Raw genomic sequence first — 23,472 nt, 5'->3', positions numbered from 1 at the left:
CATATAATATCCTTTCTGCTCCATGTGTTCCTGCTGCAGCCTCAGTTGTAGCTGCAGGTCCAGAGTTTGATAAGGATTTAAAAAATGTTGGTCACCACTTAGGGTCGATTAGACTAGCAATGTCCAGAGGTTTAGAAATTGCATCCTGTAGAAAAGGAGTTTTTCCTCAAAAGCCTGTAAAATGTACAGGGTCACATAGACCAGAAACCTCATCTTTCCCTTATGTCAAAATGGCTCCTAGCTAAATTTCTGGGACCCTCTATGCTAAAATAAGAGAGGTTTGTCAAAGTAAAGCTAATAGTGGCAAAATTCCTTAGCCCAACAAATCAATTGAAATGTCAAGTGCAAATTAAGGATCAGAAAGGAGAGAAAGAAAATAAGAGGTAAAAATAGTCTAACAGAGGCTCCTGACTTAATCATATCAACAGCTGAAGTTAAAAGGTTAGCAGAGGTTGATCTGACTGTTAATGTTTTCTCATCATTTTGTTTATGAGAAAGAAGAAGGGAAGAAGCCTTCCATCCCTGGTATCAGGTTAAGTTCCTCTGCTTGAGTGGAACAACTCAGTACTCCAAATATAAAAGCTCCAAAGAAGCTCACACAAAGATGTTTGTCTCGAACTGTAATTGGAGTAGATCCATTTGTTTGTGTAATTGCCACCATGGTGGAAATCTGTGCTTCTCTATTTGTGCAACTGCAAATATTTTCTAGGAATGAACCATCTGAATTTTAATATCCCATAGATTCAGTGCAATACAGCATATTACAATATCTTGACCTTTTCAGTGTTCCATAAATTGATTGTCTGGTTGTTCCTGTCCCTCCTCGTTTACAGGCCTGGAAACCTTAGAAGAAGAGGTAACATGGCTATCTCTGAGTCGTATCTTTTATATTTATCAGCATTTCCAGAATCACACTTCTAGTGTCTTGAAGGCTTGACAGAAGTTACATACTGTGTGCCTGAGGTGCAGTAGCATATAAAATCATGCCAGAAAAGGCAGGGATGAGTGCCACAGGCGGGCTCACAAGGTTCACCACAGGTGGTCCTGTTGAAGGTCACATTGGTTGACCAGCATTGTTATAAAATTGTGATCTCTCCAGTGAGTTATTCTGACAGCCAGATAAACCCCAGCTAAGTAAATATCATGGACAACCTTCAACCAACCAAATGTAACTGTTTAATTAATGTGCTTTTCCGAAGTAAATTAAAAAGCAGAGGGAAAAGGCTTCTGGTCTTTAAAGGATGCATAAAGCAGAAAATGAAAGATCTGAATATGAAAGGGAGAGAATCCTCTTAAAGCTGAGGATACAGTGGTAAGAAAAATTATTATTCATTTGCAGACATCACCTCAAACTGATGGACTAGTGAAAAGAAGATACAAATTTTAATAACTGCAAATGTTGGAGTAAGATGCAGAGAAAGAGCAATTGCCACTTTTTCATTGCTTGTCTTCCATCAAAGAAGGGAGAGGGGAAATTCACATTTGGTAGTGTTTATTACAATTATTATGCCCTCAAAAAAAAAGAAAAAAAAAAAAGCCGCCAACCCCACAATTATAGAACAAAACAGAAATGCTCTGAGGTGGCTCAAATTCTTCCTCTGAGACTAAACGCAGATATTTTTTCTCAAGATGCTTTTTCACTTCCAGATGTGCCTTCAGGTCCAACATGTGCCTTGAGGTAAATTCCTCTGCCTAGTGAGTGTGCAGCTGAAGAGGCTATTACTGTTTTGGTAGCTTCCTACAAGCATAGCTCAAGCCATCTCATCTGCCCCTTCCAGCAGCAGCAGAAAGAGGTGTTGAGGTGTTTTGTCTCAAGCGCTGAACAGAACAGGATGCAGATGACATGCATCACCTTTTGAAGTCTCACATCCAGTCTGGGGTAGGGGGAGTGCTGTGTGGCTGTGAGACAAACTACATAAGAGAGCCTGAAACGCAAAAAAAGACTTCAGTTCCTTTCTTCTCTGCATCGGGGCCATGATGAGTTCCATGACCGGGCTGGGACGGCGGGCGGGGCTGGCCTGTGATGCGCTCTGGGCTCTGTGACAGCACAGGGGCCGTGTCACAATGGGGGCAACTATAAAAGGCCCCAGGCCGGTGCCGCTGCCCCAGTAGAGCCTTGGCAAGCGGTGAGTACACAGCAGAGGGGAGAGGGGGCTGGAGGAGGGCTGGGACAGGAGCGCCGGTCCCCGGGGCTGCCCGGTCTCCAGGGCCCAGCGCCGGGCGCAGCGCCTTGCTGGGGGCGCGGGGCGCGCGGGGCAGCGGTGCAGCCTTGCCAGCTGCCGGGGGCCCTTTCCTTCCTGCCACCACATCCCTGCCGCTCCTGCCCCTCACTGTCTCCATTCCGGCCCCACTGAGCCCCTCCTGTGTGTCCTCCTGCAGACCATGGCTTTACTGTCACTGCTGTTTGTGCTTGTGCAAAGCCTGATCCAGTACCCCCAGCCAGCTGGGGATGGGCTGGATGAGGCCACGCGCCAGAGAATGCGGGAGCGTCAGGAGCTGCTGGACCGTGAGATGGCCCAGCTGATGCAGGAGCTGGAGCAGGGGCCCCTGCAGCAGCAGGATGAGGGCTGGGGAGCCATGCTCTTTGGTGCCCTGCAGCAGTGGCCATTCTGGGTTCTTGCTGGCATCCTGCTCCTCTTGGGCCTGTGGCTGGGCTGCAGGAGAAGGAGCTGTGAGGCCAGCAGCAGCAGCAAGGACCAGAGCTCCCGCAAGACCTTGGGAGATGAGAGAATAACTGAACAGGAAGAAGACACCGCTGATCCAGAGGAAGGTGAAGAAGACAGAGATATGACTCTGGAGGCAGAAAACAGCGGCACTGAAGATGACAGAGAAGGCAGTCCTGTGGCTGCAGATGATGGCAACAAGGATGATGCCACTGAAGACAATTATGATGTGAAGATGAAGGAGGACAGCGATGTCAACAGTGGCAATTATGATGTGAAGGAAGACAGCGATGTCGACAATGGCTATCACTTAAAGAAAGAAGGACAGAGTGATGGGGATATGCCAGGAGACACTACCACTGAAGGAAATGAAGAAGAACCTGGCAATGTTGCTGGAAATAAAGAAGATCTAGAGAAGCAAATAAAGAAAAAACTAAGGATGTACAGGTGGACCAAGACAAGGACACTGGAAAGGAAGAAGGAGAAGGAAATGAAGAAAAAAACAATAGTGTTACTATAAAGGCAGGCAAAAACACTGATGTAAATGAAGGTGAAGACAATGTAGATGGAACAGAAGAATACATGGATGTGAAGGTGCAGGAAAGCAGACGTGCCAATGACCAAAGAAGTAAAGACTGGACTGGGCAGGAAGATAGCAATCAATGTAGGAATGAAATTGCCCATAGTGGTTTTCCTGCACCTGAGGAAGTAAATAAGGATGTGATAGCAGAAGATGGCAATGATAGAAACAAGGATGAATAACAGGCTGATGTGAATGTGGAGGGAAACAAGAATAATGATAGACAAGAAGAGGAACAAGGTAATGTGGCTGCCAGTGAAAAAGGTGGCAGTGATGGTGGCAGGGAAGAAAATGCCAGTGGTGGAATTGAAAACAGAGAAGACACCCAAGATGCTGGGAATGAGAAGGACATCCTTTTAATGGATGGTATAGAGTGGCCTGTGGAGGACCTGGAGAGAGGCTGCTCAGTGACAGCTGAGCTGATGGAGAGCTTCACGTGTGTCTTTGTGTACAGCGTGAGCAATAGCTTTGATCCGGTGCCTCGAGTAGCCATCGGGGTGGGCAGTGCCTTTGAGGGCTGGAGCCCCCATGAGTGGGATGGGGTGTACCGTGTGCTGGTCCCACTGAATCCCCCGCCAGGGCACACCTTCCACCTAGAGCCAAGCAGTGCAGGGCAGACGGCAGCAAGGACCTTCAGCGTCCGTGTGGAGCTGGTGTGCACGTGTGAGAGCGAGCAGCTGGGCGAGAAGCTGTTGTGCCTCCTGCACCACTCGCAGGAGGAGCTGCGGCGGAAGCAGCAGCGCAGCCTCCTGGAGACACTCTGCACCGGCTCCTACCTGGATGTGGAGAAAACCTCCCGCTGGTTCTTCCAGATGGTGAGATGCTCGTGGCTGCATGTGCCTCAGTCATACTCATGGCACTTGGTGTTTCAGCTCTGCAGCCGGTCCTGCCAATTCCAGCTGAGCAGAGGCAAGAGGACCCTGTCGGTGGAGATGCTTTTTTGGGTGTGCCAAGGGGACTATGACATCTTTGTGGTCAACCAGCCCTTAGAGGCCCAGAAAGGCAACTCCGGTAACCTTGTGAGCAGTCAGCCCGCCAAGGCCAACATCGTCACAAGAACAGCATGGCCTGAGACATTCGCTGTGGCGGAGGCAAAATTCTTCCAGCACATTGCCAGGCAGATACCATGTAAGAGGTTGCACCTGAAATACCTGCAGCTCTTCACCTGCATGCTGAGCGGCACAGGTTTTTCCAACTCTAACTGGAAGACTCTGGTCATGCATGTGTTAAACATCTTACCGCCCGTCTACTGGCGCAGGAAGGAATTTCCACTGCGGCTGTGGGACATCATGGCATACATGCAGCTCTGCCTGAAATGGAAACACCTGGACCATTTTGTTCTAGGCAACGAGAAGCTTCCTGCAGAGATCAGCTTGCCGCCAGCAATGCAAAAGGTTGAGCCACTCAACCTCTTTGAGTACCTGGCCCGAGATCCAGATGCCCACAGAAAGGCAATGGAGGCTTATGCTCAGCTGCACTTTCACCTCTGGATGATGCTCTCCAACACTGAGAAGAATTCCCTGCACAAAGCTCTGATGGAGAAGTTCGCAGCTGATTGCTGTGACGTCGACTCTTTGTGATTGTTGTATTTGTCCGTGGCAATCCTGAAGCTGCTTTCCTGCTCCTGTGAAAGGAAGATGCTGCAGCACATGGTTTTGTTGTGCAGACACTTCCGTGAGTGGCCTTGCCCTTCACCTTCCATTTACAACAGTGCTGTTGCCTAAGTCAAGGAGGCAGAAACGGGCTCCACCTGCACATCCTTGCAGAAGAACAACAGTGAAGCTGATGGAGGTTGCTTGGAATACCTCGAAGACAGCAACCTAGCCTATTAGGGACTTAATGTAGTTATTTAGTGAGTTGTAGTTTTAATTAGACTTGTTTCTTAGCATTCATTCCAGAGGCCCTTTAGTGTTGGCAGTATATAACTATTTTGCAAAGCTACCCTTAGTGTAGAGAAATAGAGTTTAGACTAGATTAGTTTAAACCCTTAGTTTAGAGAATTACCCTTAGTTTAGAGAATTCCCCCAGTTGCTTGTCTGCTTTTAAACAATACTTGAATATCTATGTTTGAGAAACTAATAGAAGAAGTTAAGTTTTTCAAATTGCCTGAAATGCGTCATTCTTTGTACGTAACCCTCTATATCTTTGAGAATGTCCTTCCTATACCTCTATCTGAAATAGACTCTTTGCAAACAGAGATGTTGGATATATTAAGTATGCTGTCTCTTGAGCATTTCCATAGAAATGCTTGAAGTTTGAAGTGAAAATGCCCTGAAATGCCTGAAATTTTGCAGCAGAGTACTCTTGAATTTTTTTAGCAATCTTTGGAAAGATTGCTGAAGTTTTCTTTACACAGTCACTTTTACAACTCCTAGGGAACAATTTAGTCCTAAAAGATTGAGCTACCCTTCAGTAATAGCTGCCCTTCAGCAATATCTACATATATATGTGTGAAGAAATAATAAAAGAAGAAAAATTTCTCAAATTGCCTGAAATCTGTCCTTCTTTTTATTTGACCCACCATTTATAGCAGAAAACAAAACAGGTCCTGATAGAGGCAGCTAATTAAAGGAAGAAGAAGAAGCTTCAACTTCTGAGTAAAAAACTACAAATGAACACAGTGATAGTTACAGCATGGTCACACTGTCTAGGTGTGCTCTAATCCTTGAGCTGTAGTGCAGCAAATTTGAGTAAAGTAGCAGTGTCTTCCGAAAAACAATCTATTTTCCCTCCATATCCAAACTAAAGCTGTCAATGTACCTGCCATTAAAGCAGTTAGTCACTTACATGGGGCTGCAGGGTAAAACATTGCTTGATCTGCTCAAGTCCCCCAACTTTTTCTGTGGCATTTAAATCCTGAGAAGATATAAATAACCTATCTTTATCAATTTGGCTGATATTTAGCTTTGAGCAGCATACTAATTCATAGTAAGGAGCAAAGTGCAAGAAAAAACAATACAAACAGTAGAAATGAAAATAATATGCAGGAAAAGAAAGGCCAGTCATGAAGCAGGTGAGAGCAGCCACCCCACAGTTTCCTAAAGCCCACAAAGATTTGCTCTAGGTGGCCAATCAAGCTTTTTGGTTCTTTGGCATATCTCAATTCTTCCTTGCTTCAGGTACTCTGTACTTCTCACCTCCTTCCACCAAGGCAGAAATAGGCTGTAATAAGTACTGCAACCCAAATCCTCTCAGTCCCCAAGTATTAGTGAATTACTATCCAAAATAAAAAGGCTGCTTTAACCCCCAGCTTGCTCAATGACAGTGCCTTCAGTCTAAGGAGCAAGGTACACCCAGGAGGATTCACAGCAATGACACAAGGTTCAAATGTCGTCATGGGCAGTCAATCTTCGCTTTGTGCTCTGTGAAGCATGGCCAGTGGGCAGCGATTTAATCTCTTCAGTCACCCCTGGTTAAAAGTGCACTGGTTTCCTCTTCTTTCTTTGCCTTTCAAGGTCTTCCAAGCCAGAAGCAAGGCAGAAGCTCACAGAAATCTTGAGGTAAGAAGCAGTGTCCTTCCAAGGATTCTGACCTTGCTATGGCTCACATACGAAGCAAATCAGCCCTGCAAAATAGGACTTCTCTGCATTTTCCATGTGGATCAGAATATTCGAAAATAACTGGAAAGCTTGCTCTTTCAGAGTCATGCAGGGCTTAGGCAATTTTTTCCATTAATGTATATTGACACTACTTACCATTTCATTATCTGTTCTCCTTGTAAAATAAGTTGTGTAGCTCTGAATTTGATTTCTACTGCTTATGCTTATTATGGCAGCATGGTTATGTCACAGTGTTTCCAAGAGAAGAGATAATTGTAGAGAAAAATTTATGAGAACAATAGAAACTTCTAGGATGGACAAGCTCTCAGGCTCTGTTTCTTCAGTTCTGGAAATATTTATTATGATTACAGTGCATTAAAGACACAGAATTGTATGAGTATAGGGGAAAATACCCATAAGTACTTTTGTCACCATCTTTAAAAAGCCATTTAAAGTCATCACCATTCAACTCAAATTCTTTAAAATACTGGTTTACATATTTTAATTGTTGCTGGCAAGGAAAGTTTAGTGCTCATGATTTTTCTGTAAGGCTGCATCCTGACCACAGCTCATATAATCAATTTTCAGGCTCCTCATAATGTTTTCCTGAAGTATCCAAAGAAAAGAAATGCACCTCATACAGAAATGATGTGAAATACAATCTGACATCAAAATGACCTGAGGTACTGTTGTTCCCTAGAAATGAAATAAAATTTAAAACAACATAAAATACTTAAAGTATAGAAATGTTTCTGTATCTGGCAGGGCAAAGTAGCACAACCATCCCAGGAGGCTTGTTCTCATTTTCATTATCACTACTGTATAGTCCACACTTCAGAAAAAATAGCTCTGTAAATTTTGGTTTTGTAGTTTTTAGCTTTAAACAATTCCAGAAAAATTGGGGGACAAAGTGGGGAGTGTTTATTTTTTATTCAGTCTTTTCAGTGGTTATTTTTTTCAGTCCATTATCCTACTGTGGCTACATTATGTTCTTATGCTCAAATTTCCAGATTTGACTACATGTATTTAAAAACAACAGCAGAGGATTTTTTTATTAAAAGCATTAAAAACAACCACTTGAACCATGAGCCATTTTACCCAGCTCTGATACTGAATTTCTTTCCTTTGTCAGCTCTATACATATGTCAGAGATTGAGGATTTTTCTTTTTATGCACAAACTCTGTACAGTAATTGCATCTTCTATGGAACATCAAATCTTTTAGCAAAAAGACCATCGTACTGAAGGAATACTTGGTTATATAACTGGGAGATATAATCCAGAATAAGTGCTTGGCCCATGCAATAGTGACTGATATCTCAACATGTCAGAGTAAATGATGGAATTTAATTGTTAAACTTTTTCAACATGGAAAAAAATCCCACTGACAGTGATTGCTGTTGGTTTGATCTGTATCTTGGCAAACCCCCAGATTTTTAGTCAAGCAAAAACAAGAACAAAAAATTTAGTTTCCCCTGCAAATATTTAAGGATTTTTATTGCTCACAGAATACTGGAAAGTGACAACAAAAAAAAAGAGAGAAAAAGAAAAAAAGTGAGAGACACCTGCTTCTGTTAGTGACTCCTGCTTGCAAGTTTGTTACTCACACCATTGGAGGCAGGAGAGAATGAGCACCTGTCCCCAGGCTGAGGAACTTGTATGGCACTGCACAGTCCCTATCTCTGCACAGTGAGAAGGATGGCTGGGGCTGAAAAAAGCCCCATTCTATCTTTTTGAGGAAGAAAGGAAGGCAGCTGCAAGAGTTTTAGGAGTGGCTGACAGCTGAAAGTATGACTTGTGAAGATGCTCTTTGATGAATGTACAGCATACGTGGAGGAAAAATAAGAGTTTGCCAAGTGCAGACATCTTCTATTCTCTTATAGCTAAAGCTGCTTTGATCTCAACCTGACAAGCGATGTGTATATTATACCACTGAAACCACTTTAGTCTTTTCAACTCAATAAACAAATAGCCCAGGGACCTAAATGCGGGATGACCACGCTCCAGCACGGTGTGGGTGGAGGGAGGCAGAGATCTCTGAAGGTTGCTCTTAGGGAAAGAGGTTTATTGGGGGTGTAGGAAGGTCCGAGCCTCGTGCTCTCAGGCGTAGCATGTGGCCGGGTTTAAGAGGGCAGGGGAGGGGAGAGACAAAAGGAGGGTTTAGGAGAGGGGAAGCTCCAGGGGGGGAGGGAGAGGTTCTAAGAGGGGAGGAAGTTCTAAGAGAGGGGAGAGGTTCCAAGAGCGGGAAGAGGTTCCAAGCGGCCGCATGGCTTCTCGGAGCCCCCTTATCAGGGGCTCCTAGGTGGGCTGGGATAAGGCATGGGCCAATGGGGTTACAGACACTGATGTTTTAGGGGCAGGTACAGAGGTGCGGGATGAGCCACACATCTTCTGGGGGGTGAGATGGAACAGTCCATTTCACTCCAGGATTCATCCAAGGACAGAAGTGACATCCGGCTAGCTGGGAGAACTTTTCTCATCCTAGCTGTATTATTTATGAACAATCATATCTATCTATCATCTGCAACACTCTGAGTTGGATGCACTAGAGCAATACTATCAAGAGTTTCTCAGGAGCTCTAAGCAACAAAACAGCCTTTACTGGGAAATTTAGAAAAGCAGTGAAACTTTGGCAAACGTTTTAATATGGCATTCAATCAACAAAAAAAACTTCTCAAAGCATTGACTTGGCCCATTCAACTTCACAAACTCTGAGCCTGTTCAATTTTAAGTTAATCAATATTTGCAAGAGTACAGAAATAGAAGAGGTAAATACCAAAGGAGAGAACAATAAGATTACAGAGAAGCACACACTCAGCTACCAACTCCTGGATTCCAGCAATGTTCAGATGGAAATTCCAAGAGGAGGTAGAGTCAAGATGTGTGCTTGCCTTGTGGTCAGCCTTAAATACCCCTTGGTCTTCCTGGGCTCTTCCCCCAGGTGGGACTTGGGGTCATTTGGTCACTCAGGAGCTGGGCTGGGGCTCCAGAGGTGGCTGTGGAGCATTGCCTGTGCTGTGCCAGGGACTGGCAGACACTGCTGGGCTGGGATAGAGGCACTTGGGGATTGGGGTTCCAGGGCAGGGCAGGGCTGGGGTTCCAGGGCAGGGCAAGGCTGGACCTGCCCCTTCCTCCCCTACACATGAACTGTTTGCAGCCACCAATCTCCTCCAGTCTGTCACAACAGTCAATATTGGAGGTGAAATCCCAATATGGCCATTGCTATGGTCAGTTTCCATGGCAACCATCCCCAGCCCCTGTTGCTATGGTCAGTCCCTGGGCAGCTCCATGGAGACCCCATGCCAGGGGTGGTTGCCATGGACACCAGCTCAGGCCTGGAGCTCGTTGCCATGGCAACCATTGGCACTCCCATCCCCAGGGTCATGGATCCAGAACCACAGAATTGGCTGAGCTGGGAGGGACCCATCAGGATCCTCGAGTCCAACTGCTGGCCCTGCACAGGACACCCCAACACTGCCAGCCTGGGCCTGGCAGCGCTGTCCAAACGCTGCTGGAGCTCAGAGAGCCCTGGAGCTGTGACCCTTCCCTGGGGAGCCTGGACAGCCCCAGCAGCCTCTGGGCAAAAAGCTTTTCCTGAGATCCAACCTAAGCCTGCCTCGACTCGGCTGCAGCTGGTCCCTCCACTCCTGTCCCTGGGCACCAGAGTGAAGAGGTTCCCTCAGCCCCAGCCAGGGACCCACTCCCAAGGCTGCTGCCATGGCCACCAGGGCTGGCACCAGCTGGGATGCTCGGTTTCCACAGGCCGGGGTTCAGGAATGGCATTTCTCAATTTCCTGCTTCCGCTAAAACTGCCCTGCCATTTGTTGCCCTCTCACTTACCATGGAAAGCACAAAAGGCAAAGATTCCAGGCTGGAATAAGAACAATTTACTGGCAACAGCAACAAGATAAGGAACAAACAGAAACAGAAAAAATATTGACAACAGAAGGGATAAGAAAAACTGGTTACAGGGAAAACTACATCACCATCAATTGTATCTTCCTGGCCACGTGTTTCCTCCTGCATGGAAAGGACACCCGTCTCCTCAGGGAAAGAGAGAGATTCCCTTTCCTACCCCTGGCAATGACCTGAGGTGGGAGTGAATGTAGTGACAGGGCCATGGCCAGACCCTCATGTCCTTCAATCCCACATCAGGCCATTGGTAGGGGCAGGAAAAGGGACAGGTGTCTTCCCAGCATGGATCACAGGGAACATGGATCACCAAGGCTCTTCCCAACATGGTCCTCCAATGGGGGATGAAGCTGGAGCAGTGCACAAAGTTCTTCCTGCAGCTGGAGAATTTTCAGGACTTCCCTTACTGGTGGCTCCGTTGGTGTCTGGTCAAGTCAGAGCTCCATGTGAAGCTCTTCCCACACTGGGGACACAAGTAGGGCCTCTCCCCAGTGTGGATGCGTTGGTGGCTGACAAGGTTGCACTTGTGCTTGAAGCCCTTGCCACAGTCGGGGCAGAGGAAGCGCCTCTCCTCAGTGTGAATCTGCTGGTGTCTGAGGAGATCAGAGCTGCTGTGAAACCTCTTCTGACACTCGGGACACTCGTAGGGCCTCTTCCCAGTGTGGATGCATTGGTGGATGATGAGTTCAGAGCTCCACCTGAAACCCTTCCCACACTCGTAGGGCCTCTCCCCAGTGTGGATGTGTAAGTGCCTGAAAAGGTGGGATTTGCAGCTGAAGCCCTTCCCACACTCCCCACACTCATAGGGCCATTCCCCAGTGTGGATCATCAGGTGTTGTTTCAGATTGTTGCTCCTCCTGAAGCTCTTCCCACACTCCAAGCACTTGTAGGGCTTCTCCCCATCAGGAAGCTTCTCAGGGACCACCAGCTCTGAGCTCTGGCTGAAGCTCTGCCCACCTTCCTGGCCCAGAGTGGGTCTTTCCTCCTCAGAGCATCCTGGGCTGGGCTTGCAGACCCTCCTCCTGTGAGATCTCCAGGGATTTTCCTCCCTGTTGGATTCTTGCGCTGTGGAGTTGCTCAAAATGGCCTCTTCCATGAGGTTCTGCTGCAGGGATTTGTCCTTCCTGGTCTCCATCCTTAGTTCCTGCACTGCGGGAGGAAGGACAAGGAGAGGATGGGATTTGCCTCCATGCCACAGGGAAGGGCAAGGAGATCCCCCCAGAGTATCTCCAGCAGGAGGGCACCGGCAGCGGGGCTGTCCTGCAGCTGGGGGCCAGGCTGGGCTGGGAGATGGAGCAGGAGAGAGGGGGAAAGGGGCACTGACTTCCTCCTCACCTGCCTCGGTGTCCCAGGGCATCTTCCTCTTCCTCGCAATCTTCTTCTCCATCTGGAAAATATTTGGGTATGGGAAATCCTGTTTTGGGAGGAAAACAAGGGATGAGCACAGTGAGTTTTGTACTGGTTTGAAGGCAAACCAGGGGGAGAGTCTAAGCCAGAATGACAATTGAATAAGAAAATTAAGATCAAGGCAATGATACAGAAACACTGGTTTAAACTGACAGAGTTAGGATTTAACCTGACACCGCGTTTGGTAGCTGTCAGATGAAATGGTGGCTGCAGACTGGATGGAGTGATGAACGTGATTCTGTCAAAGCAGTGATCCTGTAGAAGGGTCTGGTCTTCTTCTGAAGGTCCAGTGGTGCTTATGGAGCTCTTGTCCTCTGGGAATCCAGTAGGCAAGGTGGTCGTGGTGTTGCAAATGGTGAGATTATATCCAGGCAGGAATGCTTGGTTCCTCCCCCTGGGCGGAGCATCCCACAATGGGATGATGTAATTTTATCAGTGCTGCAGTGACACTCAATGGCCCATTAACAGAAGATGGACCCTGGAGGGCATTATCAGGGCTGAGCCATGGAAGAGATAAAGAACACTGCCCCACCTGTTGATAACAGTTTATGGAGATGGTGACTGAAAACACTTTTGGTTACATCTGACACTGAAACCTGAAACAGTGAGGCAATCCCTGCTCGGGGTGGGGGGTGAACACCCCCCCTTTACCCAAACTGGCTCAGGTGTAAAACCCCCACCCTGGGAAGGCCACGCACACAGGGGACAATGTCACACTTGCCCTGCTCCAGGGGAGATCTCTGTCCCTGTCACTCCCTTGCTCTCTCTTTTTCTTTCCATCTCTCTCTACCTCACATTTACTGTTCAATAAAATCCACTTTGGATTTGGTCTTGTTAGCACCTTAATTGGGGCAGAGGCATCTCTTTAACAATTTTATTATCCAGAATTGCAACATTATTTTGCACAGTGATTTCAGGGCTCTGTTGTCTGACCCCAAGTGCCTTTGACAACAGCATGGTTCCCTCCTCTGAGGAGTTTGTGGCTCTTTCTGGAGGAACACTTGGAAACTTGGATGCAGCTTCCTCTGAGTGACTTTTGGGAGAATTTATGAGGAAAATAGCTCTTGTGGGTGACCAGTTTAAAGAAAATATTTTGTTTTCCTTCTTTGAAAAGTCTGTTAAAATCACAGGAGGAAAGGGAACAAATGATACCAGTGAGACTGACAAGCATCATTCACCCCAAAGTGAGGAACACAAGGCTACTTAAATCCTACAAGAAGCCCAGCTCAAGTAGCTAAATTCCCAAATAACTCCTGAATTCATGGGCTTTGTGGGGAGAAGCATTATTTTCTTGGTCCCTGTCACTTTTGTAATAGCTACACAGACCTTTCCCTTCCTTTTATAATCTGTATTGGGCCAAATTTCCATGTTTTTTTTGGGTTTTTTTTTTTTTGGAACCTGCCAGCATCTGAGCTGGAGCTGTGTTGGAACTGATGGAATTTGGAGTTGCCACAGAATTGCTTCTGTTTTTGGTCTATTAATGTTTGGGATTTGTTTGTGTTTCCATCAGAAATGACTTGTGGGAAAAGCAAATCTTCCTCAAGGCATTTTATGGAGGGTTAAATTTGATTTCTGCTGAGTTTGTTTTGTCAAGTGCTCAGGTGATGCTCAAGGGGTCTCTGGTTTTGGTTTGGCCCTAATTTACTCCTGATTTGTCTTTATCACTTAAAAACACATGAAAAATGACTAAAAAGAGTATTGACCAGAGATGACAGAAGTCCCACCAGTTAAGAAGTATTTGAGGTGGAATTTACTGTTTGGGAACATATACTGGAGGATTTGTGGGTTCTTGGGGCATATCTGGTAGTATTCTCCATATCTTTGCACTCCAAAAGCCAAGGTGGATTGGTCTGTCACCTCAAAGTGACTAAATCCTACCTCAAAATGGCTGTTTCCCACCTCAGTCCCATGCCAAAATTGCTCAATTCCTCAGCCTCCAGGATGAGATGGGGTTGGAAGGCGATCGGGAGAAGTGAGATCCAAATTTGAGGTTGTGGGGTCCGGATTGTGCGGGGCTGGGTGGGTGTGATTTATTTTGATAATAAGTAAAACTATCAGAATTATTGATTTCTGTCCCATTCATTTTCTGTCAGTTCTGGTTTGCTTTTCAGAGTGCTGCCTTCTCAGCTGATTTTGTTTGTGTCCTCCTGTCCCAGACTGAAAAGCAAGATGTGTTCTATTTGCCATCTGTATGGCAGCTGTCCTGTGTTAAGTGGGCAGTTTTTCCTTATCTCTTTCACAATCAATCCTCCCTCAGAGGAGACATCTGCTGATAATGGGCTATTGAATGTCACTGCATGACTGGTAAGAACTGTAACATCCCATTGTGAGATGTTCAGCCCAGAGGGAGGAGCCAAGCATTCCTACCTGCATCTAGTCTGGAGATTCTGGCCCACCAACACAGCTTTTTCTGGGCTGGATTTCTCAGAGGAACAGCTGCCTCTTCCTCTTCAGAGGAAGACACCCTTTTCTACAGGATCACTTCTCTAACAGAAGCACAGCTGACACTCCTGCAGGACTGCAGCCACAATTCCAATTGTATTGTGGCCAATACCCTGTCCAAAAACGGTATCAGGTTATATTCTGACTCTGCCAGTGTTATTTCAGTTTACTGCATTGTTTATTTTATAGTTCTATTTTCTTCCCTAATAAAAAACAGTTATTCCTGCTCCCATATTTTTACCTGAGAGCCCCCTTTAATTTCAAATCTATGACAATTCTGAAAGAGTCTTCATTTTTCCATTTCAGGGGAGGCTCCTGCCCTCCTTAGCAGACACCTGTCATTCCAAACCAAAACACCTCCTTTCTCTCCTGCCTTCCTTTGCCTGCTCTGTTCCTCTCTCAGTGCCTCCTTTGACCCAGAGCAGCTCCCACCAAAGACCCTGCCCTGATTTAATTCCCAATCCATGAGCTACAACAACCATGGGTGAAGTTAGGGAGGTTGGCAGTGAAATGTCACTTTAAGATGTTGCTCCACTTGGCTTTTGACTTTTCCATAAGAGCTTTGCCTTCAAGGGCAGGAACATCTTTTCCTGGCTGGGAACTGAAATTCCAGCCCCTGGGAGTGTGTGCCATGGATCCCAGAGGGGCATTCCCGAGGCTCTCAGGGTGCTGCTCCTGCCGTGCCTCCCAAGGAGCTGTGCAGGACAGGGGACAAGGTGCAGCAGCTGTGTTGGTGCTGCAGTGCCACAACAACCCCTGGTTCCAGGAGTTTCCACACTGCCAACAGCGGTTCCTGGGTTCCATGATGCCCTGCTGTGTCCCAATGGATATTTGATGTCAGGAAGTCCTTCAGTGTCACAATGGCCACCTCGCTCCATGAGCTTCTGCAGTATCCAAATGGCCTCCTTGGATGGGCAGTGTCACCATGGACCATTGGCTCCATGCAGCCCCGCTGGGTCACCATGGACTCCTTGGTTCCATGAGCTTCTGGAGGTGTCTCTATGGTCTCCTTGGATCCACAGTGTCACAATGGACCACTGGATCCATGTGTCCCTGCTGTGTCACTGTGGCCCCTTGGTTCCATGGGACCCCAGGGTCACAATTGACTCCTTGCTTCCATTTCACACCCTCAGTGCCAAAATGGCCCCTTCGTTCCATGGGGAACACAAAAGATTTATAGAAACATTGAGCAAATCCTGCTTAACACAGCTGGGAATATCTGTTTGCACTCCAAAGAGAGGTTAAAGGTAAGGCTGGCACCAGCAGCTTCCATCTGCAACAGAGATCCAGGGAAAGGACAGGGACAGAGAATTCAGCTGGGAGACTCAGAGAATTCTGCTTCCAGTGATCATTTCTGGTCACACTGTCCCTTGTAGAAAGGTGACACCATTCCAGGCAGCCTGTACTGAGCAGGTGGTTCCTGAGTGGGGTTTGTTGTTTAGGAAACCTGCTCAGGCTTTTCCATTCTTTCTTTCCCCAGAGACAAACTTCTCCTGGGCCTGTGTGCAGGCAGAGCCCTGAGGAGAGCAGGTGGGACACGGTGCAATGGGCTGGGACGTGGAGCTGCAGAGCTCAGGGACAAGGTTCTGCTGCAGGGCACAGGGATGTCAGTGCCAGGTGGGCGATGTCAGACATGGTGAGGCTGGGGGTGCGGAGCAGCTTGTCCAAACAGGGTCAGCCCTCAGGGGGCTCATTCTTCTACATGCCCAGACCTCCTAAGGAGACAGTGAGCATCAAGATCACCTGGGGAATGCTTTTATCAGCTCTTCTCTGAACTGGAAACTAAGAATACTCACTTAATTAAAGAAAAATGTCATGAGGTGCACTTTGAAATCCTCCTCCTTACAAGAACTCCAAACTGACTCCAACCAGCTGCACAAGCCCTGGAGATTTGCAGACCATTGAAGGAAGACAAAGCTCCCCTGAGGGCTTTCTGTATTTTGATGATCCCCAACATGGATTTGGGACTCTGTCCAGGACCCTCAGGCACTGAGAGAAGGCTGAAGAAGTTGCTCAAGGAGTCAGAAGCAGAACTCCAAGTCCCTTGGAGCATCACTGGGCCCCACTGAGGGCAGGGACTGCCAAAGGCTCCCAGGGACTGGTGAGAGCAGATCCTTGAGGCCAGGATTGCAGGGAGCCCAAGGCTCAGAGCAAGGAACTGCAATGCTGAGCAAGGCCTGGGCTGGCTGGGGGAAGCAGAAAGGCCAAGCCCTGAGCCCAGCCTGGCACAGCAGGGCCTGTCCCTCACGAGTGGCTTGGGGCTGTTTGTGGGGCAGGGGGATGTGAGGGGCAGCAAGGACAAATGTCAGAAACCTGTGTGACCCTGCAGATCATCATGGAACCAAGGGGCCAGTGTGACACTGTGGGAAGTTATGGAATCAAGGGGATCATTGTGGCACTGTTGGGCCCATGGAACCAAGGGGCCATTGTGACACTGTGGGGCCTCATGGAATCAAGGAGACCATTGAGAACTCAGAGACCCCAAGGAACCAAGGGTCCATGGTGACCTTGTGCAGCCACAGTGTCACAGAGGAGCCGTTGTGACACAGCGAGGACACACGGAGCCGAGGGGCCATTGTGACAGATCAGGGCTTCGTGGAACCACAAAGCCATTGTGACATTGCAAGGCCTCATGGAAGCATGGGGCCACTGTGACACTGCAGAAGCAAGGGGAACATTGTGACACTCCAGAGCCTCATGGAACCAAGGACACCATTGTGACACTGTGTGGTGCCAAGAAACCAAGGGAACATGGAACAGGTCTGGCTAGCTGGGCCTCCTGGGGAGCATCTGACAGGTCTGGCTGACCTTGGCATGTCGAGGGCTACTTCTCATCTGCCCCTGAAGCACTGGGGTGTAGGCCTGATTTTTTAAGATTTTCTAAAACCTTCTGAGTTTACATTCTTGTAGCAAAATTTCTCACACAACTTTCTGTAAATAACTTATTGCTTTGCATTCCTTCATAGAGGAGGAGAAATTTGATGGATGGTAGTTTTGTCCAGTGTCATTGGAGAGGTGGTACTTTCATCCTCCAATTCACTGTCACCTTTGGAAAACTATAAATGTTGGAGTCAGAAATAAACTTCCTTTATTTTACCATCACAAACGCAAAGGTGACTGTCATGTTTTCTCATGTCCCATAGTGACATTGGGGCTCTGGGCTTTCCTTCCTATGGGAGAGAACTATTCTTCTCCTCCAGGGGTCTATAGCCAAAACTGGAATTCCTCCTCCAAACTTCCTTATCTTGCAAGGATTGTTTATAGATGAAATATGCCAGGAGAGACAGATCTGGCTGCCTTGGCTACCCACAGGCCACCTCTTATTTGCCTTTCAAACAGTGGGACCATGTGCTTTTCTTTATTATGGGAAAAAAAACATCCATCTCAACCAGGTACCCATGGCCAAAATTGGGCATCTGCCTCCAGAATTCCCTATATCCAAGGATAGCTCCCTGACAGAAGCTGCCAGGACTGAGAAGTCTGGCTGGCCTTGACTTCCTGAGGGCTGGCACTCATGTGCCTCTGAAACACTGAGACTGTGCTTTCCTTCCTAATGAAAAGAATTCATCTTCCTGTCTAGGTGTCCACGGCTAAAACTGAGATTCCATCTCCAAAATGTCCTGTGTCCAAGGACAGCCCCTAGATGAAAGTTGTCAGGAGAGATAGGTCTGGCTGGCTTGGCCTAAGGCTGGCCACATCTCATCTTCTTCTAGAACACTTGGATTTTGTGCTTTTCTTTCCTATAGGAAAAAAAAATCCATCCTGAGCAGGTGTCCATGGCCAAAACTGGGATTCCACCTCCAAAACTCTGTACATCCATTGATTGCTCCCAGTGAAATCTGCCAGGACAGACAGATCTGGCTGCCCTTGGCCTCTTGGGGAAGCCTCTCATCTGCTTTCAAAACACTGGGGTCAGTGCTTTCCTTCCAATGAAAAAGAACCATCCTTCTTCTCAAGGTGTTCATAGTCAAAATTGAGATTCCTTCTCCCAAATTCCATATATCCAAGGATCTCTCACATGACAAAAACTGCCAGGACAAACAGGTCTGTCTGGCTTGGCCTCTCAAGAGCCACCTCTCTTCACTTCTGCCTTTGAAACACTGGGGCTCTGTCCTTTCCTTCCTATGGAAAAGAACTGTCCTTCTTATCTACGCAGAAATGGCTGAAACTGGGGTTCCACTTCCCAAATTCACTATATCCAAGGGTTGCTTTCAGACAAAAGCTACCAGGACAGAGAAGTCGGGCTGCCTTAGGCCTCTGATGGCCGCCATTTATCTGCCCCTCAGACACCGGTGTTCTGTGCTTTTCTTCCTATGGAAGAACCATCCTTCTACTACAGGTGTCCATGTCTGAAATTGGGATTCCACCTATAAAATTCCCTATATCCAAGGGTTGCTCCCAGTCAAAATCTGCCAGTACTGTCAAGTCTGGCTGGCCTTGGCCTCTGGTGGCTGCCCCTGCCACACTGGGGCTCGGTTCTTTCCGTCCCATGGAGATCACTGTGACACTGTGGGCACCTCATGGAACCAAGGGGATCATTGTGGTACCACTAGAGCCCATGGAACACTCTGGGGCCATGGTGACACCGCGGGGCTTCATGGGCCCAGAGACCATTATGACTCTATGGGGCCTGATGGAACCATGGAGACCATTCTGACTCTTCAGGGCCTGGTGTCACCAAGGGGGCCTTGTGACACCTCAGAGCCTCCTGGAACCAAGAGACCCCATGGAAGCGAGGGAACATGGAACAGGTCTGGCTGGCTTGGCCTCCCAGGGGCCACCTGACAGGTCTGGCTGATGTTGGAATGCCAAGGGCTGCTTCTCATCAGCTCCTGGAGCAAAGGGGCTATGTGCTTTCCTTGCTATAGAAAAGAACTGTCTGTGTTCAGATGCCCATTGCCAAAACTGGTTCTCTCCCTAAACAATTTCCTGTATGCAAGGGTATGTCTTAGGAAAGAACAGCCAGCTCTGGCTGCCCTTTCACTGTGGTGGTCACCTTTCATCTGTCCCTGAAACACTGGGGCTCTGTTCCTTCATTCCTGTGGAAAATAAATGGTCTTGTCCATGGTCCATGGCCAAAATTAGAATGTGGCCTCCTAAAGTCTGTATATCCAAGGATTGCTCCCAGACAAAAGTGGCCAGGACAGACAGGATGGGTTAGCCCCCTCCTCTGGTAATTTTCACAGACCATGAGCTTAATATTTTTATTAGAAAACACCTTGCAGAGGGCCCAGGGATCTCCCAATGAGAGGTTTTGGGGGCTTGGGCACATGACCACTACATATGGACAAGTTACAGATGAGAAAGCCTGGCTGGGTCTCTGTCCCTTCTGGCCCCACAGAGGTGCCGAGGCCGGCCCAGCCCCGTCTTGGCCGTGGGGCCGGGCGGCTCCTGCCGTGGGGCCGGGCCCCTTCCCAGGGAGCCGCCAGGCGCCATCGGCTGCCGGGCAGGGCAGGGGAGGCCGCGGGGCCGAGGCCGGGCCATGGCTGCGGGTGCTGACATCTGGCCCTGCCGAGCCCTGCCCCGCCGCCAGCCCGGGCCCGGCCAGGATCCGCCGGGCCCCAGGAGCAGCCCCGGGCCGGGCCGGCTCGGCCAAGGCTCTGCCGCCCTTGGGCTTCACCCGCAGCCGGCGGGCAGGGCAGGAGAAGCCATCGGCCCCGGCCATGCTGCTGCTGGGCTCTGGCCTGGCTGCTGAGATCCTGGCCCTGCCCCAGCGCGGCCCAGCCTGACACAGCCCCAGCGCAGCCGCTGCAGAAACCTCCATGGCAAAACAGCTCCGGCCGCAAGCACCGAGCCCGGCCGGGCTCACGGAACCATCTGCAGCCCCGGGAGATACTGACTCTGCCAGTGCTGCCATCCTCCCTCCCGTGAGAGAAAAGGACACAGGGCAGGCACACAGAGGAGCAACATGAACACACCGAGGGCAGGGAAGGGGAAGTTGAGTCCCAGATGGGAGGGATGAGGAGATGCCTTGATCTTGGGGTTGCAATCCTCTGCTAAAGCTGTGGAGAAGGATGTCATTGATACATCAGACTCTCTTTTTCCCTGTAAGGCATTGAAAACATAGAGAGATGACTTGTTTCAGCAAAGGCCTCCATGCTAAAGTAAGCAAATGTTGAAGTAGCTGTGATCCCATGAGAGGTTTGAACAGAGAAAGGGAGAACAGTGATGAGACCCTGTGCCCTCAGGGAGAGAAGACGACCTCTGTTCCCAAAGATGAAGATGATTTCAGAAAGAGATGAAGAGAACCGTTGCTCTTAAACAGCTCATTTCAAAATTAATACCCCATAAGCTGACAAGGGCCATAAGCACATCTGTGGGAAAAGGTGGGAGGGAGTTCATGATTGCAGATTTCTCCAGGCAGCTGCTATTTGTGGAAATGAAAAGCCATGAGATAACTGTTTTGTTGTGGAGAAGTCTCCATAACATTAACAAGAGGAACTTCTCTGCCTAAGTGCAGTGAAGAAAGACTATTTTAGAGGTGGTAAACTGACTGAAAATTTTAGGTTTTGTCTCTTTATATTGTCAGGTTGTATGGAGAGAGGAAGTGTTCTGAAAGTTTTGTTCTGATTCTTATTACACTTTCTTTAGTTATTGTTAATACAATTTTATTTATAACCTTTTAAAATTTTGAAAACACTTTGCCTTTCTCCTAATCCTATCTCACAGCAGGAAATGAGTAAGTATATTCTAGTGAGTGCACTGGTAATTAGCCACCAATGAACCCACCACACTAATTGAAGCATTGGCTGAGAAATCTCAAAATGATGAACCAAAACCACTACAGAAACTTCCTGAAAAACTGCACAAGAGCAGAGAGAAATTGAGGCAGACCCATGGTTTGTCAGGACTTCCTTGATCCTAATGAGCCCTGTTCTGCATTTGGAGCTGAGACCTGGAACCTCAGAGCCTGAGAGGAGATTGCACAAACCTTTCCCGGAGTCAAGGTCGAAGGAAAACCGCAAAGTGGTTGGAGTCTAAAGCATTAATGGGAACCACAAACGTCCATCTATACCACAGGCTCTTCATGGAGTCCTTGGAGGAGAGAACTGGAGGCCAGGATGGCACAAGAACCTCTCAGAGACTGAAAATGGCACAAAGAACTCTCACAGTGGAAAGGAAAATCCAAAGTACCTTGCAAAAGTTAAGAATCTCAAAGTATTTATGAGCCCCACTGAGTGTCAGTGCCAAGCTCTCAAGGGACTCATTAAAGCAGATAATTGGGGCCATGATTGCACAAACTTCTCACAGTCTGTAGCAAAAGGGGAACACCAAGTACCTTAATAAAACTGAAGTACCTTGAAGCATGAATGGGCCCCACTGTATGTTGTTTCTGAAAAAGCCTCTCCAGGGACTAATTAAAGCAGATAATTGGAGGCCATGATTGCACAAAGCTCTCAGAGACTCCAAGGCCAAAGGAAAAGGCAAAGTCCTTTGAAAAACCTGCAGTCCCTGGGATCATGAAGGAGCCCGCAGGGCCATTCCTGACCAAGGCTCCCCAGGGACTCCTTCCAGCAGATCCTTGAGGCCACTGGGATGTGGGCATGGGGGGATGCTGAGGGCAGGACCAGGGGCTGACAGTGCCCAGGCTGGCTGGGGCTGTGCCAGGAGGCCCCAGGGCCTCAGGACAAGGTGTCTCCTCACAGCCCTTGGTGGCACAGACCCTGCTGTGCCCCAGGGCACCAAGACTTGGCTTCTCTTTGTCCCCTCCTGTCATCAGTGCCTCCAGTTCTCTGCTCTGCCTGGGGCCTGGGGACACTTTCTCAGTCATGTCCCTCAGTGGGACCCATTAAAAGTCCAAGAAACTTTGGGGTTGGATTCTGACTTGGAGTTCTGGAGAGGTTTCTGCAGCTCCCTCTCAGGGCCTGATACTCAGGCCCTGAGCACAAAGCCCCAGAGGGTCATTAAAGTCCTTGTGCTGTGTTTGTGCTGCTGAGCTGGGCCGGGCTCCTGGCACAGAGAGTGATCCTGGTAACCAAGCAGAGCTTCAAAAGCACATTTCTCTTGCTGAGCAGCTCTTCTGCCAGCCCAGCAGGGCTGGGGCACTGCCTGCAGCCACCCGGGCACAGCACAGAGGCACAGAGAGCTTCAATCAGTCAGGGCTGGGAAGGGGCTGAGAAGTGCCTGGGGCAGAATCACTGCCAGCCCTTGGCACAGGAACCTCTGGCTGCAGGACAATGCAGCTGCAGCTCCTGGAGAGATCTCCTAAAGCTGGAACATGCCAATGCCCACAGCCCCTGTGAGTGCATTCTCTGCTCATCTCCTGTGCAGAGCAGCCAGGGGTGCCCAGGGCTGTCCTGCAGAGCAGGGTCCTGCAGCCCAGGGCGCTGTGCTGGGCCAGGGACTCTGCTGCCTGCCAGGGACAGCTCTCAGCCGGCCCTGGAGCTGCTCCCAGCGCTGGGGGCCAAAATCTGGGTGGTAGGAGACAGCTGGAAAGGGTTGGAAGTGTTCTCCTTGTGTGGTGTGATGAGGATGCTGCATTGTTCAGGACTGCTCCCAGCACGATACTTATCTCCAGAGCATTTCCAAGCAGATTATTCAGGGATCACAGCAAGGCAGGGGCTGCATAAATAGGAAAATTTGCCTTTTTTAATGTACTGCTATGTGTTGCCTGGATGTGAAATTTCTCTTACGTATTCATCTCTCAGTTCAGGTCGAAAAAAATAAAAAGGTTTTTTTCTCAGATCGGGATAAACAAGGCAGTGACAGAAATCAGCACAGGGCCCCTTAAAGGCAGCATCAGTGTCGCTTTCCCAGCCTCATCAGGGTTGTTCTGACATTGCCATCGGAACCGGCAGAGCCAGAGCTGCCCCTGGGCTGTGCCAGGTCTGGGAGGGGTCTGCAGGGCAGAGCTGAGCCCCCAGGGCTGGACTGGGCTCTTGCAGCTCTGGCAGGGCACAGCGCTGGGAACAGGGAAGCAGCTGCTGGCA

The 23,472-nt window shown here is 48.5% G+C and overlaps 2 protein-coding genes across 2 annotated transcripts in view; one reads left to right on the top strand and one right to left on the bottom strand.

Annotated features, from left to right (window-relative positions):
- LOC144248414 (uncharacterized) overlaps positions 1-23,472 on the bottom strand; it is an 84,688-nt gene that overhangs the window by 10,865 nt on the left and 50,351 nt on the right. Inside the window, exons 2-3 of the mRNA XM_077790588.1 lie at positions 11,101-11,370; positions 5,378-5,380 (exon numbers count right to left, since the gene is read on the bottom strand). Of these exons, the coding sequence (XP_077646714.1) occupies positions 5,378-5,380; positions 11,101-11,370 (273 nt within the window). The remainder of the gene's footprint in view (positions 1-5,377; positions 5,381-11,100; positions 11,371-23,472) is intronic.
- LOC144248408 (uncharacterized) lies at positions 1,667-4,840 on the top strand. Its single transcript, XM_077790581.1, is given in 4 exon segments — positions 1,667-1,678; positions 2,380-2,600; positions 2,682-3,005; positions 3,068-4,840. Coding segments are annotated over 4 exon segments (2,313 nt in total). The 3' UTR covers positions 4,824-4,840.

Source organism: Lonchura striata, unplaced genomic scaffold (genome assembly GCF_046129695.1).
Source record: "Lonchura striata isolate bLonStr1 unplaced genomic scaffold, bLonStr1.mat Scaffold_113, whole genome shotgun sequence".
NCBI lineage: Eukaryota > Metazoa > Chordata > Aves > Passeriformes > Estrildidae > Lonchura > Lonchura striata.
This window is presented reverse-complemented; position numbering and strand designations above follow the sequence as displayed.